Consider the following 17,349-nt stretch of genomic DNA (forward strand, 5'->3'; position numbering starts at 1 on the left):
CTCTGTATAACACGTATATGTCATAAATTCGTATTTAGAATATTGTTGTGCGTCGGTATGCCACTGCCTCTAAATGGTTGAGTTCTGCTGTGCGGCTCCGTTGTCGCACATGTAACGTTGTAAGTTCGCAATTTTCAGACGGATAACGAAGGAAATGAGGGTTTAGGTATAAAGCGATTAAAACATAAGTAGTGACATTAATTTAGTATTTGTTTTATTTAAAGGAATCGCATAAAAATATACAATTATAATAGAAACGTCTGCGCGTAAGACTGGTGTTCGAACGACTGACTCCACTCTATTGAGTGGTGTCAGTTGTCCATTCGAACAAGCTTATTCAGTGTTTAGCCCCACATGTAATACATACAGTGTTTATGTGTTTATAATATATATGTTAAATTATATATAATTATATATGTTTACAATCTTGTTCTAATACAATGGGTTTGTAACAATATAAACAATACACACAACATGAGTATTTATAGAAAATATTAATATTAGATAAAATCAAGTAAAAAAATTAACACTTGTTTTTATAAAAAATTTTATAATAAAATACATTTTCATATAAATTTATACAGGAATGCATTTCCACGCATTCCTAGGAAAATGAATGCTAAATCTTTTTCATCAAGATTACCACCTCCTCATCAGTCATCGTTACAGCTTTTGGTAGGTATCACTCTATCTACTGCTCTTCTTCTCCGGCCTTCATCATGGCTAAAGTACTCCGCCCAAATTTTTTGTTGGTTGTATTAAGTAATTGAATATTATATCTTCTTCGATAGCCAACTGACCCACCGACAAGCGGCAAACAGATGCCTAAGCAGTCAAACGTTGCTTGAAAGACTCCACGCTATATATAAAAATATAATTAATATTATTAAAAAATGTTTTCTTTAATATGAATAAATATTATGATCGAGTATGGTTATTTATATTGAAGAGGAGGAAAAAAAAAAGTTTTCTTTAAATAACAGAGTATTTGTATAATAAAACGGAAATTTGATTGTAATTAAAACAGAAATTAATTTTTACAATCCCTGAGGATGCTTAAGCTCTGTATTAATTGGGTATTTAATTTATATTAAAACTATAAGAATTTAATGAGCTGTACTATAAGGAATTATTTAATATTTAAATAAATACAAATAAAGGTTCCAGTGGGGTTCCAGTTTTAAAATTAATTTAAATTAGGGTTTCGGTGAACTCGACAAAATGTGAATTGACGTTTGTCGAGTAACATTGTTTTCATTTATATTTTATTACAGTTTTATACTCTAAATATCAAATGTCTGATGACAAAAATAAGTTTTTGATACATAAACACAAATATTATTGAGGGTGCTAATTGTAGAATAGAGGGTGCTAATACCCCTAATCCCCACCTATTTGCGCCTATGGCTAATGTTACCACATTTGACGGTATTATTAAAAGGTTGGAAAACATAAGTTATGACATGAGCACATGTTCAATGGAAAGTACTTAACTCGAGAAAAAAACACCAACACCAGGGAGTGCATCCAATTCGAATGGAAGAAAAGAAAAAAAAACTATAGTATACTTTTATAATGCAATGCACATAACATAATATTTATTAAATATAAGTATTATGCAGTTCAAAGATAAACAAACTCAGATAATTTACCAATAAAAATAAATATTTCATAAAAAAAGTCTTGAAAAGTTTTTCAGAAATAAACTGTTGTAAACAATATTTCAATAAAAAACAAAAATTAAAAAATATTAGTTCGTTCAACTTTAGCTCTGGTCTATTTTTGCTAGTCCTTCATCAATTGGACAACCTCTCATACAGTAAAATAATTTTTCCATTGATAGCATCTTCTGTGACATGTACACTAACAACATCTGATCCCGGTATTTCATACATAGGGTCCAATAAAATGGATTCCTATAGCAATTTAAAATATATTTTATACAGTGAAATAAATTATACCTACAAAAATTAAGTTAAAAAATAAAAAACTGTATTGTTTTGAAAATGTATTTTGATATTAATATCATAGTTGTTCATTATTTCATAACCAGTATACATAAAATCATTAAAGATAATTAAGAAAATTTTAAAATAATTAAGTAATAAATAATTACCACAATTGCTCGTAGTCCCCGAGCTCCAGTTTTTTTTTCTAATGCTTGTGAAGCAATAACTCTAAGTGCATCATCAGTAAAAGTTAATTCAACCTTGTCCAAGTCAAATAGAAGTTTGAATTGTTTAATTGTACTATTTTTAGGATCAGTGAGAATTCGTACAAGTAAATTTCTATTTAAAGAGTGGAATGGCACTAAGACTGGAAACCTTCCCACAAATTCCTAATAAATATGTATAAATTAATAATTGCAATAATATAATTGAATCGAAAAGACCATTTCTCCACACATTTTCAAAACTAGTTTTATGTGATAGATGTGTTCAACTAATAATAATGCGTATTTCCTGCAAGACTACCACATCATAGCTGCTTTTTTATAAGGGAATTAAATAACTCAACCCTTTTTCAGTTTTTATCTAAATTTAATTTTGATCCATAAAAACAGTATTTTTACGTTTCCTAAATATTTTATGGAGTTATGGCTTTTTTTAAATGACAGATTCAATTATTATTAATTAAAATTAAACATCAAATAGTTTCAAATAAATTTAAAAAATAACCTTACTGAAAATTAAAAATTAAATCATATACTTATTTTAATCTAATTAATAATTACTTATAATTAATTTTATAGTTATTATTATTAATAATAAAATAATTAAAAGTAAACATTTAAGCCTAACCTCCCAGATTAAGCTAAAATACATATTAAAATAATTAAAAACTATTTCAATAAAAAATTTAATTTTTTACAAATTTTTAAATTACTATTAAATATTTGGTATTTATTATTTATTTATTTTTGTGTTTTATACACTACAATTATTTTATGATTGAAAAGTTTTACTCCAAATGTTGGCAGTTAATTTTTAAAATTTTTTTTTTTTTATTTATAATTATTATACTGTCATTGAATATAAATTATTTACATTGAAACATAAAGAATCAATTGTTAAATGTATACACAATGTTTAACTTAAATTTCTAGCTATAAAACCATTTAATTCAACTTATAAAATGAAATAATTTTTTAAATATAAAATGATAAAATAAAAATATTAAAGTTAATTATTATAACATTTTAAATAGTTTTTAGTCTAGTTAAATAAAACCAATACATAAAATAATTTGAGTATGAGATTTTCTATTATTTTAAAATTTAGAATGTTTAGATAATAAATGAATAATTAATTACAGGTATCATTCCAAATTGAATTAAATCCCTTGGTTCTACTTTTTTCAACAATCCATCTCGTTCAGCATTTTCTTTTTCGATATCTGTGTAAGAAGTTAATGATTCTGTACGATCAGCTTCAGCAGCAGCCCGTCTACTTCCCATTGCAGTATCAATGCCTACTCCAAATCCTAGACTCTAAAGAATAAAAAATAAATAAACTTAAATTTAAAATAACATATTTAAAGCTAAATACTCCTTACTTTCTGATTTGTTCTGCGACTTATAAGTCTATCAAGACCTGTAAATGCACCAGAAGCAACAAACAAGATATTAGTTGTATCTACTTGTACTGTTTCATTGCGAAGTTTTCTGCTATTTTTTTCAGGTACATTAACAACAGTTCCCTCCAACATCTATGCAAATTAAATTTGTCAATAAATATGAAAAATTTAGAAATTTCATATTATTTTATACATTTCCACGTGGAAAAAAAAATGTACATAAACTAATGACAAATAAGAAATAAATGCTGAAATACACAATCCGTTTTGTGCAAGCCTATAGTCAGCAATTGCTTTTAAAAATTGTTTATGGTAAAAGCAGTGACTTCAAATTAGTGTATTGACATAGATTAGAAATTAGTAAAAATCAGTTAAAGCAGCAAAACCATAGAAAGATGAACTATAGTAGAGTGAAATATTGACATAAAATTTTTCAGGATATTACTAGATTAAATTATAATTAAGAAGGTAAGAACTGAATAAAAAGGGAAATATCATAAATTAAAAAATATGTGACAATTAAAAGTGCATTGCTTCATCATAAAATGTTGTGTTAGTTATAGTAAAAATGTAACATTTATAATTTGAGTACATGATACATCATACTTATTTTCAATAAATTTTACTATCTATTGCTATCGAACTCAAAATATATCAAAACAAGTTTATTTATATAAAAACAATCAATTTTTATAAAGCAAAAACTTTGAATGAAATATGAATAGTAATGAAAATGATACGAATTATGATAAGTTCAATAAATAATAATTAAAATCAGTTAAAGAACATTGATATAAATATTTATTATTAATCTAGATAAATTATTCTTTAAATAAATACAATTTAATCAATTTTAAAATAATAAACTTAAGCATGTATATTAAATGAAAAATAATTTCACCTTTAACATTCCTTGTTGAACTCCTTCACCTCCAACATCTCTCAGTTGATGAATTCCAGGGACTGCACCAATTTTGTCAATTTCATCTAAGAAAACAATACCTAAAAAAAAATAGTCATCAAAATGAGTACAATTTAAAACTATTTAATAAATATATAACTTCAAAATAAAATGTATATTATTAAAGAATAAAAATTACATCTGTAAGCGACTTAAATAGGGTGTCAGGATAAATTATTTACACCAGGGTTATGTACATCGATATTTAACACCAAAAATAATTTATAAAAATATAATATACGGCAGTATTTACGAAAGAGCGCAACACGACTACGGAAAAAACAGAATGAGCATGTGCGACTCTCTTATTGCAAGAGCCGGCGGATGGGGGGGGCTATCACATCTATTTACCAATCTTGTAAAAAAATGTTGTATACATACATTCAACTTATTTACAATTATTTAAGTATACACTACCTGTCTGAGCTTTTTCAACATCATGATTAGCAGCTTGTAGTAGTTTACCTATTACACTTTCAATATCCTCTCCGACATAGCCGGCTTGAGTTAAATTAGTACAATCACAGATTGCAAATGGTACATCTAATTGCTTCGCTATAGTTTGGGCTAACAATGTTTTCCCTAAAAATAATAATTACAGTAATTAATAATATTATAAATTTTAATAATACAAAATTAATCATTTTTTAAAAAAATTTTGTACCACATCCTGTTGGTCCTAGCAATATAATGTTACTTTTTTCTAAAAGTGTATCTTCAAATGTAGAAGTAATTTTATCTTCATCTTGACTAATTTTTTTATCATTTTTTTGTGGCATTCCTAATGTATGATTGACAGTAACATTTTCTAAAATAAAATATTAAGTTACAATGTTACTTAACTATTTATCAACTTGATTACACAACTAAAATTATATTATCTATATTTATACGTATAAATAAGAAAATAATTCTAAAAACATAATTCAATCAATAAATTACCTAAAAATTTTTAATTAAAATTTACTATGTTTTGAAAAAATATATTTTTATAAAATGTTTTCTTTTTTAGATTTGTAGAAAATGTTCCTAAATTATTAAAAATTTCCAACAGATTATATTTTTGATTCATTAGTGTCTGAAGCAGACACATATTAATAATATGATATTATATCGAAAAATCAAAGAAAAAATCTTATAAAACTAATTTTACCAGCTTTTTACTGAACTCTTTATCTAATTCAGAACATTTTCAACTACTCCAGATATTATACACAAGACAAAAAAATATTTTTAATTTTACATCATGCAAATATTGAAAATAGTAGATAAATAAAATTGTTATGTACAGTTTTCAAATTAAATTGTTTAATATTCCTCTATAAATATATTACCATATTTAAATATTTAAAATTATAAGTGGTTAATGATAATAAAATAAAAAAAATGTTTATTACAAAAATCCTTTTAGTTACCTCTAGAGTTTTGCATTTTATCAAGTAACTGTTGGTCAATCAAATCATTTTTTTGTGGTCCAATAATGTTGTAAATAATACGTTTACAATGATTATATACAGCCACAGCCAACACTTTCTTGGCCAACTCTTGACCAATCACATAATTATTCAGGTTTAGAAAAATCTGTATCAAAAGTATTTTAATAATATTTAATACTTACTGTTAGTTTAGGTAATATTATTTTTATAAATCTCAACCAATTTTTTACTTAAATTGATCACATAATTAACTAACTAGTAAATCAGTATTTATTTTGTAATATCTACAGTTAAAATCTATTATTGTTTTTTTTTTTTTCATATTTGTAGGTACTTTGAAACTAATATACTAATTTTTATATTCTATAAAAATAGGTATTATCAATATTATAATTCAATGATAATTTTGATGAAATTAAAATGTATTGACCATGGACAAAACTGAACTTATATAACTTTTAAGTTTGATATTTCACATAAAAAATAAAAAAATAGGAGAGTAAATTATTTAAATTAAATTATTATTTTTAAATATTTTGTAACAAAAAAATTTGTTATTATGTTATTTTACATATAAATATATTATAAATATAGGTTATACAACAGTAATGCAATAATAGATTAATTCTTATTTTATTTTTACCTACAAGAAATCATTAATTATGACTAAAGACCGGATTTATATGTTTTTACATATCGTTACTTGGTCTATGCAGTTGTATGAGAGTAAAAAATGTGGACGATTCATTCAATTCTGAGTTTGTAAAAAAAAGTTTTTTTCCCATATTTGAGAGTATATCATAGGTTAAAGAATATTTAGCCCATTTAGCATATTTTAGAATATTTGAGTTTTGTTTCATAATTGGAGATTGTACAAATTGTTATTTGCAAACTTACCAATATACCTGGTGAAACGAGTAACATAATAAAAATACTAAAGTGTCTCAATTATATTAAAAAAATAAAGGCTACCAAATGTTAGTAAAAGTTGGGAACATTTTATGTGGAAACAAAGAAGATTTCCCAGAATATTTTACACCTAATGAAGTTGTTGACATGAAGTTTGCACCTCTAATATCTGTTGATGTTGAACCTTCATTTAGTTTCTATAAACAAATTTTAAGCGATAGAAGAACTAATATGAGTACAGATAATATGAAAAATATATTATTGTTAATTCATATAATAAAATTTAAATAGTACCTATTTCAAGTTTCTTTTTTATTCTTCAGAAAGTAAATATTTACCATTGTATGCACCAAAGAAATATTGTTTTTTTTTTAAACATATATTGTTATTTTATATCTTGTATTAAATTATTATTATTTAAGGATTACCTTCTGTTAACCAATGTTTTTTCTTTTATTATATTTTAATATATATATATATGATTATTTGTTAATTTTTAATATTATGACAATTGTGTTAATACAACATTTAATTAAAATATACCAAAGAAATATTGTTTTTAAATTTTAATACTATAGACCAGGGATCGCCAACCAGTTGATCGTTGTAAAATTTAATTTTACCACTATTGGTCGATTGCGTAAAATAATCAAATTAATTGGATAATGGAAATATTAGATTTAAAGATTAAAGATCTAAATTTTCCTGGATGTCAATTACTAGGTACTTAAATGTCAAATGTAGCTCACTTAAAACGTTGGCGACCCTTGCTATAGACTATACTGTAATATTTTTACTATATTCCTACTCTTACTGAAGTACAATAGTATTCTATTATAATACGCAACTATGTATATACATCATGATTAGAGCAAGGACTTTCATGCATTTGCATATTTTTTCTAGTTAACTTTATCGTATGCTTAGTATGTACACAATACATTTCATAACGTTTATGATGAAATACTCAAAGTTTTTAGTGCATATTTTTGCATATTTGGATATTTTTTAGTTTAAGGAGCATATTTTTGATTATAAGAGCATATTTTAAGCTTTTAGTGCATATTTTTATGGTTTATCGAAAATCATGCGCTTTGGTGAATATTTTTTATGAATCAAGGTCAACAATTTGTTATAAACTTATAAAGACGAAGAGATAAATTTTATCTTAAAATAATAATAATGGTCAGTATTTATTAGGGGTGGTTCGATTATAGAACCGATACATGGTATCGGTCGATATTGGTGGTATCGGAAATATTGGTATCGGTTTATTTTCAAAACCGAAATTTGAACCGATACCGCAAAAACTACTTGTGATTATAATATCGGGTATTGGTTTGTGGTATCGGATTAATTTTAGTATCAGTTCATGGTTTTGCCAAAAAAGATGATTTTTTTATGTAATATATTAAAAATCAACTTAGTTTTTACTTGTGATTATAATATCGGGTATCGGTAAAAAGTGGTGTCGGCCCATCCCTAATATTTATTATGTCTATTTTTGTATTTTTATAATACAAATCGAATATAAAACGATAAATTAAAAACGATATCAAGTATCTATAGTCAGTGGGTAGATTAGATTAGTTCTAGAAGATTTACCGCGTGTGTGTTAGTTTCGTGTGTTTAATAATTCAGTGCAATTCTAATTTAAGTAAGGTGAATATTTGAGAATAATTCAACAATTATTTTAAAATACCTTTTTTGTTTTATTATGTGCAGAATAATAATTAAGAAGATTGGGATCCAACATTCAAAAGAAATTCCAAATCAATTTAATAAAATAAATCTAGTTAAAACTTATAGTGAGTAATAATAAATTAATTTTTTTAAGAGTATATTTAACTGCATATTTTTAATTTTTTGATGCATAAGAGCATATTTTTAAATGCATATTTGAAGATTTTTTAGTGCATGAAAGTCCTTGCTCTACTCATGATTAAAAGAATGTTGGAAAAAAATTTTTTTTTAAAAATGTATATTAAACCATGTATTGATGTTTTTTGATTATTTTTTAATAATTTCGAATATTTTTACATATTTTTAAGATTTTTAAGAGAATATAATAAGAATATTTGAAGGTTTTTTAGAGAATATTAGCATCATATTTAAGGTATTTTGAGAGAATATAAATCCGGTCTTTAGTTATGATAATGAAGTAGACCAAGAAATACAACCATCTCATGAGGTAAGTCAAGTCACATTAACCAATATAACTACAGAATTCACATACTTTTAAATATCATAAGATGTTAGAAGTTTAGTAATACCATAGAATGTTGTGAAAACCAGTGTCGTTATTAATAGTTTTAACAATAATTTTAAAGGGAATCATTTTAATAGCTATTAACTCACAATTTCCAACCAACTGATATAACATTAAAGGTAGGTACCTTATCCATGAAACATTATTACTAACTTCTTTTGGAATTGGAGGTGGTTTGTATTTATTTTCTTCAGCAGAAATCACTTTGAATATATGATAACAACGCTGACATATCAAAAATCGATTGGAAGCTATAACATAACAACAGTATAGATTACTTGTTTCATTACGCATATGCTATGTATAATATTACTTAAAAATAACTCTAAATTGGAGCTGGTAGTTTTGCAATTTGGGCAGAGTATGCCTGTTTGACCTGTATGATCGCGCTCCGTTCCAGAGTCATCATTATTCCAATTGATAGGCGACGTATGGAAATGACGTTGGTGAACAGTGGCTGCATGTTTACCATGGCTCGTAACACCTTCAAATACAAGTACAAAGTTATGTCAATTCGTCTTAGAATTTTAACAATTTAGTATACATACTTAAGCTCCGCGAAAGATTAAAATAATTGGTGTACACTTTGATCTGTATACATTTCAAGCACAAATACTTTAACCTGGTGGCCATTTCGTCGGAAACACAAACAATATGGTAATGAGTTTCGATTTACGGAAATACAATAATTACACCGTAAAGGATAACGGACCCGTCAGGTTTGAATGAAATGCACTTACGGCTGTTGGAATGAGTTCTCGGTGATAATTTAATAATTAAATAAGAATATTTAACAAACGTGAATAGAATAAGACAAGTCATATTGGACATAGATTATCTGTCTCATCGTTGCTCCCGTCACGGTATACCGCCAAAAAATATTTAAATTTAAATGTTTTTTGTGTACAACAATTTATTTTAAAACATAAACCGATGGAATACTAAGGTCTGTTAAAGTTGTAATAGTTTTTATACACTCTCATTTAAGTTTCAAAACGATTTTTACTAAAACTATTAGGCTATAGCGCATGTTAAAATACAACCATGTACAAATATAACAATGCAAGCGCACCCGCAGGTTAAAATCCCATCCGAGGCAAGATTGAAATTCTAAGGGCCAAAGCAACGTGTATCTAAAAATAGATGACAACAAAATCAAATACCATAGAAATCTGTACTCGGGAGAATTTATAATTTTAAGCGTTATCAATCATGTGTAAACATTATATATTAATAAATACGTTCAAGATTATATATTTTAGATTATCTAAAAATATAATAAATTTTACTAAAATTCATAAATGGATCTCAATAAAATTATTTTATAATAAATATGCGTGTTATTAAATTAACAAAAGTTTTGAAACAAAAATTCCCAGTAAGGGCAATGACCCTTTTTACCCCCTGCGAGCGCGTATGTATTGTTATTTGAAATATGGATTAAATATTAAAAATTATGAAATACTTAAATAATATTTATAAATACTTCTCAATCGCGATAAAAGAAGTACGTTAAAAAAGGCTGTTTTTTTATAATTTTTTTATTAATATTAATACTTAAATACTCTTGGCAGAAATAATAAAAAAAGTAATTTGTATGAATGAAATGATTTAACCATAGACATTTATAAACATACATTTATAAATTTTTTTAAACTGTAGAGTAATTGGTCTTTTCTAGTGCTTCAGTATTCAGTAAAAAAATTGTACCAGCAGTATCCTCTTCTAAAGTCCCTATTATTACATTAGCTATATACCGACCTTCTGTGTCTGTTGTTTCATCAAGTGACACCCAAATTTTTCGGTCGAAAACACGTTGCCTAATTTTTTCCATCATTTCGTTGTAGCAGTCGTCTAAATAGAATTTTCGAAGTACTGATTCTGTGGGGACATCTTTTCCAGAATTAACTTCCAAAAATGTCCGAAACTCTATATTTGATAGTTTATTTAGTGGTATATTAGCCGAGACCATAGCTTTGCATAAATCCAGGTTGAACTTCGATTTTTTAGACGGTAAATCATTGGTTAATAGTTGTTGGCACTTGGTCTCTTGTTGATTTTCTTTACGTTTAACAGAACACAAATGTTTTTCTGTTTTCAAGTGCTGTATTACGCTGGATCTTCTATCCGAATCGACTTTCGTTTCGCAATATTTGCAAAATAATACCCTAGTGTCAATACTAAAAACATTTTTACCGAACTCAGACACGAAAGTATTTAAACGACTACTTAAATTTTTTTTTTTTAGGCATTTTAATTTTTGTTTAACAAATATTAAAATCAGAATATTACGTGGCACATAAGCGGTAATCGAGCACGGTAAGCAAACAATACGAACTACGAACACACTAATTTATTTAAGTAACAGACCACCGTTATCGAATATGTTTTCGACACACGATCAAACACATACTAACACACACCACGAATATACAACGATTTTATCTAATGAGCGACTTTAATATAAATAAAACCTGGGCGGTCATTACGGTAAGAGTAACGACCCAATTCTTATTTCTTAGTAAAAACCTATAAACCATGCGGGCGAGCATGATTGATAGCATAGCAAATATAGAATAGGAAACAGTGTGCGGCGGCTATTTATTTTTAAATTATTTAATTTACAATATTCAATTATCAAAAAATTGTTGTTGATTTCTTATAAATTTTTACCATAAAATGCATTTATATATTCAAAATCTTTAAATATGCATAATCATATAAATTTGGTAAAATATGCAAAAATATGCAACATCAACTTTTGTATTTCAACTGTATGGTTCATGAAACGAATTTGTATCGAATCAGATTTGAAATATGCAGTTTCCTGAGAAAGATGCAAATGCATAAAGTTCCGAGCCCTGATCATTACCTACTCATATCATTGAGTGATTTTTCTTAGAAAATGCTTGTTAGTAGGTACGATATATTAACTGGGTACATTTATTAAGACTATTTTTGTTTACTAGAAGTTAGAATGAATATTTATTTTTTATTTTAAAGGGTGTCGCCGATTTTCGAAATTATGAATTTGTTCTATTCATTGAAAGTAAAACAGTTAGTGACAGATTTTTACCTGATTATCCTGATATTTTAACTGAATTTGTATCACCAGTACCTATCATTACCGGGATCAGCAATTTAGAAGGAATGATTGCATTTACAGGTAAATTATTAATTTTTTTAAATTTTACATTGAACAAAATGAATTTTTATACATATACTTTAAAAAAAATCAACGAAGAAACTTATTAGTACAACTGAAGAAATTAGAAATTTATTTGAGAGTCATTATGATGAAGGAGTTATTAATAAAGTGAAAAGTTTTTATTACGACTAAAGTAATCTGAAATGTTGAACAACTAAATTGGAAAATGTTTATAATGTAAGTAAAATAAAATAAATTATAACGTTTAGTATATATTTGGATATTATGAATCAATTACTTGTGTATTTTTTTCTGTTAACAAATAATTATAGTAATGGTTAATTGTTATTATATTTATTAATTGACTAGTTGTAAATTCATGGTTTTTTTTCAGAAGACTTTGATCATGGATTTAACCATCTTATTTACCATGACACACCAGTTTATAATTATGAATTTAAATTTGATGAAAAAATTAATCTGTGCAAAAAAAAATCTCTCTGATTTAAAATTAAATTAAAATTAAAATTAAAGCAATTAAAAGGTAGGTAACACCTTATTTATTATTATGTTAATAACCTTTTTTGTAAATACTGAATTATTAGTGTAGGTAATTCACAATAAAATATTTTAATTATTTATAAGAATATTAAAATGGTATCCTTACGGAGTTCTTTAATTATACATGTGCGAGGGATTTCACTAGATTAATTTTTAGCAATAATTTAATGACTTTAGTTATGTTCTATATTATGTTAATATCCTATAAACATAAATGTAATTATATAATTCATAGGTGCGTGTCATGTAAATTAACTAAAGTATTTGTTTTTTGGACAAATTATTGGATATACACCGAACACTAATTCACCACAGCTCAGATTGTGTAAAATGCTTAGTAAACTATCGACTACCTAAATTTGCAAAAACCGGGTATGTTAATGAGTGAACAATTTTAAGGATTATTTTTGGATTTTAAATTGTATAAGGTTTTTTTTTATGTATGAATCAATTAATATATTATTAAAAATTGTTTATTTTTACTGATTTTTAAAAATCCGAATTCATTGGATTTAAGTTTTGAATGGATCCAAACAAGTTTGGACTGACCTAAATATTTATCATTGGTATTTATGATACCTGTATGGTTGACGGATTATTAAAAAGTTCTTGGGTGAATTTTTCGAAAAATATATCAAAAACAGTTCAATATGAACAAAAATTTTAATTTTTTATAATAGTCTATAATAATAAAGTATTTAATATATTATAATTAAGAGCGGATTTCTATGCAATTGCATATTTTTTCCTTTTAATATTTTTGGATTTTTGTCAGTTATCTCCACGATTCATCATAATTTGAAGCTAATGGTGAAATTTTTTTTTTCATATTTCTGCATATTTAGAGATTTTTGCATATTTGCATATTTTGGCAAAATACAAAATTTATTGCATATTGAAGTGAAAATTTAAAAAAAAATGTATAAAATAATATTTTGTCAAGTAGAAAAATTAAAACTAAATTTCATAGTCCCTAAATAATAAATTATGTATATATATTTAGTTATACAATAAATAATCGATTACGACGTAAACTCAATCGCTCTTGCTGTGTCAGTCGGTTATCGATATACCACTTGCTTCAAATATGCCCCAATAACTTCTGTTGACGTCGAACGTTCGTTTTCAGTCTTTAAAAATATGTTAACCGATAGATAACATAGCTTCACAGAAGATAAACTTGAAATGCATTTGATTATTCATTTTAATAATAAATAAAATTTTAAAAATAAATTAAGTTCAGAAAATTCCCTACATTTTTTTATTAAGTATTTAAGTAATTAATTATTATAAGATGAATTATAAATTTTAATAAATAAAAAATTCTTGCATATTTTTTGCATATTTTCATAATTTTGACTGCATATTTTTTACATATTTTCATGATTTTGACTGCATATTTTTTGCATATTTTTATGATTTTAAGTGCATACAAATCCGCGCTCTAATTTATAATATTATATTTGTTGAAAAATGATTAATAATTATGTTACAAATTATTGTATTGATTTCTAATATAAAAAAAGTATAGTTGTTATTTTATTTTATTATACTCGCATAATCAATCCACATGGAAACATTGGTTTTGTAGAAATCATAAATTTGCATCATTAAAAATAATCAACAGTATTCGAGAAATTAACTGATCATACTCTATTAGATGGTCGTATAGGAGGGCGGCAATGGGGACGTTCCCCCTCATTTTCGAGAGGTGGACTAATTTAACTAACTAATTTAAATCAATCAATTTTATAATTTATATTAAATTACTTAAAATATACACATTTTTTTTTATAGCTATTTCCTGATATCATGTTATTATAAATATGTATTCACGGCCATAGGATAGGCTTTTTGATCTTCTTAAATCCTTTTTGAATTGTGTTACTACTATTAACAACTGTTCTCAAATACATGGAAACTTTGACATTAGTATAAGATTCTCCTTCACTGTCATAAACTTCTTGACCTAAATAAATACAAATCAAAATAAACATTTTATATTATTTTTTTTCAAAAAAATTTTTATAAAAAAAATTAGATGGAAAACATTAAGAATTTAAAAATGAAAGACTATTAGAATAAATAATATCAATTTACAAATTTTATAATTTGTAAATTTTTAAGAAAAAAATTTACATTTTGGATGTAAAATACTTAAGTCTCTTCTAGTCTTAGAATTTCTATTCATCACAAATACTCTTCGGCCATCTAAATTTCCTAAAAATGTTTTTTTATTGTAGTATTAAATAAAATGTATTTAAAATTACAGAAATATTAACATAAGATACAAAAGTTTACAATAATACTTATATATATACACAAAGTCATTATTTTTCTATTTAACCAAGCTATATTTCATAAAATATGAACACTATGGTTCAATTTAAAAATTAACTTGCATAAAATATTTTTAAAAAATAATTCTTATGCAGATTAAAATATTGTATATACATAATGTATACCTTCAGTTTTAATAACTATTTCTGGAATTTTAGAATGTTTATTTCTCTTTACTTCATTTGAACTGCTGAAAAATATTAATTACGTATTATTTTAACTATAAAAATTTGACAGATTAGCAAATTAACCATAAGTTTAAAAATATGTTGTACAATAATATTGTTATTAGTATTTATTTGTATATATACAACTAATTTGGAATGTTAAATTATAAATGTTGACACTGACTGTATATTGTAGCCAGTAATTATTAATGCTACACTTCTACAATATATTAATATAATATAAATATATAATTTATACACTCAGTTAAAAAAGTGTCCATGCATTATATTTTAATTTATAAAATTATTTTAATAAATATTAAATTAAAAAGCAGTATTTTTAAACTCACTTTTTAACATTTTTTACTAACACTAAATATAAAATGATAAAATGTAAAGATTTAATTTATTTTTAATTTATAATTGTTGTAACTTAAGTTTGTAAATATTACCTTGATTTTACAACATCTCTAATTGCAGACTGTAATAACCGGGCAGGATAAAACGATTTTGGTTTTTTCTTAACTTCTACTTGAATCTAAAATTTTAATGAGAAAATTAATTGTTTTTGAAATATTAATTTATGTTAATCAAATAGAATAGTTTGAATATTACCGTATTTAAACGAAGGGCCTTTCTTCTTTTTAACTCTGTTCTTAGATCAACAAGATCATTATGCTGTATAGTTACTTTTTTATCATATATTTGCTGCCTTTCTTGAATTCCTTCATCTTCTTCGTCTTCATCTTCTTCAATATATTTTTCATCATCATCTCTAAATACTTCTAAAGTTTTAGATTCTATTATCGTTTTTTTATTTTTTTCGTTTTTATGATAATTAAATCCATCCTCTAAAAATAAAAAATTAATACAATATTATCAAAAATAATAATATAAATATTATACATAATTAATATTTACAATAAAATATGTTTACAAACCTTGATTAATGAGTAAATTATTATTATTATGTTCAAATATAATTCTTGGTCTTTTTTTCTTTGGAGAATTATTTAATTCAACAGTGGACTTTCTCTTAAATGTCATAAGAGCAGCCAAACGTAATTGTTGTGTATCATCTTCATCAATACTCTAAATAATAAATTATATTTAAATTATTATTAAATAAAAAGATGATTAATTGAATAGGATCTAAAAACAGATATAAGTTACAATATGTCTTTTTTCGTCTTTTGTTTTTTCTGGAGAATTAGTTAATTCAACAGTGGACTTTCTCTTTATTGTCATAAGAGCAGCCAAACGTAATTGTTGTATATCATCTTCATCAATACTCTAAATAATAAATTATATTTAAATTATTATAAAATAAAAAGATGAATAATTGAATAGTATCTAAAAACAGATATAAGTTACAATATGACTAACAAATAAAAATACTAAAGGGACAACCAGCAACTATGTTAATACAATATAGGAAATTTGTAGACCATGTATTATTAAATTATTATGCTATAACAAAGTGAAATAGTCTTTCAATATACAATAAAAAAAAAATAGATATAAATGACAAAATGAAATATGGAACAACTTACAAATGTAATCATACAAGGGAGTAATAATGCCAACAATAAATAACTATTGTTTCTGTATCTCATATGTTCATATAAAATAAAAAGGTCTAATATAAATTCAAAATCAAGTAAAAAAAAACAAGCTTAGGACAAAAATGATAAACACGTTGACTACCATACGACCACTGACAGCTGTTATTGTTTTTCCCATTAGGCCACGTTATAATTTTGATGTTATTCCTTGAATGTACAATGGTAAATTTATAGAATAAATAATCGGAAAAGAAAAATATTTAAAAATATGAAAAATCTTTTAAAGGTAAAAAAAATATATCAATCGATTCGAAATGTTGTTCTTTACGTCACCATCAAAACATAATCATTATTAGTACATCGTTACTTAAAACATTTGGATTTAAAAATAAATGTTATAATGACCACACGTGATCA

At 24.9% G+C, this 17,349-nt stretch overlaps 2 protein-coding genes and 1 long non-coding RNA gene across 3 annotated transcripts; 1 reads left to right on the forward strand and 2 right to left on the reverse strand.

The window, feature by feature from the left end:
• Window positions 1-1,796: 1,796 nt before the first annotated feature.
• On the reverse strand, window positions 1,797-10,233 carry LOC112682427 (ATP-dependent Clp protease ATP-binding subunit clpX-like, mitochondrial). Its single transcript, XM_025553030.1, has 11 exons — window positions 9,700-10,233; window positions 9,465-9,635; window positions 9,305-9,402; window positions 5,953-6,118; window positions 5,202-5,345; window positions 4,955-5,119; window positions 4,478-4,578; window positions 3,556-3,708; window positions 3,314-3,490; window positions 2,117-2,338; window positions 1,797-1,916 (listed from the first exon to the last, which is right to left on the reverse strand). The coding sequence occupies exons 1-11, from the start codon at window positions 9,782-9,784 to the stop codon at window positions 1,797-1,799; spliced, it is 1,602 nt and encodes a 533-aa protein (XP_025408815.1). The 5' UTR covers window positions 9,785-10,233.
• A 1,748-nt stretch (window positions 10,234-11,981) lies between these two features.
• On the forward strand, window positions 11,982-12,783 carry LOC112682454. The gene is made up of 4 exons (XR_003148516.1): window positions 11,982-12,070; window positions 12,155-12,317; window positions 12,396-12,536; window positions 12,694-12,783. It is a non-coding gene; the product is annotated as an uncharacterized LOC112682454 (long non-coding RNA).
• A 1,871-nt stretch (window positions 12,784-14,654) lies between these two features.
• Window positions 14,655-16,660, reverse strand: LOC112682436 (the record flags this gene model as incomplete). The annotated part of the gene is made up of 7 exons (XM_025553039.1): window positions 14,655-14,829; window positions 15,000-15,080; window positions 15,326-15,390; window positions 15,820-15,905; window positions 15,983-16,218; window positions 16,309-16,459; window positions 16,541-16,660. Coding segments are annotated over 7 exons (876 nt in total), but the record flags the coding sequence as incomplete, so codon positions are not given.
• Between the last annotated feature and the right edge of the window lie 689 nt (window positions 16,661-17,349).

This window comes from Sipha flava, unplaced genomic scaffold, assembly GCF_003268045.1.
Source record: "Sipha flava isolate LNK unplaced genomic scaffold, YSA_version1 203_pilon_pilon, whole genome shotgun sequence".
In the NCBI taxonomy this organism is placed as follows: Eukaryota; Metazoa; Arthropoda; class Insecta; order Hemiptera; family Aphididae; genus Sipha; species Sipha flava.

Coding starts and splice junctions, on each gene's coding strand:
- LOC112682427 (XM_025553030.1), bottom strand. CDS start 9,784: ATGGCCACCAGGTTAAAGTATTTGTGCTTGAAATGTATACAGATCAAA. Junction 5,346..5,952: donor TAAAATGCAAAACTCTAGAG/GTAACTAAAAGG, acceptor ATTTTATTTTAG/AAAATGTTACTGTCAATCAT. Junction 3,491..3,555: donor GTCGCAGAACAAATCAGAAA/GTAAGGAGTATT, acceptor TTTATTCTTTAG/AGTCTAGGATTTGGAGTAGG.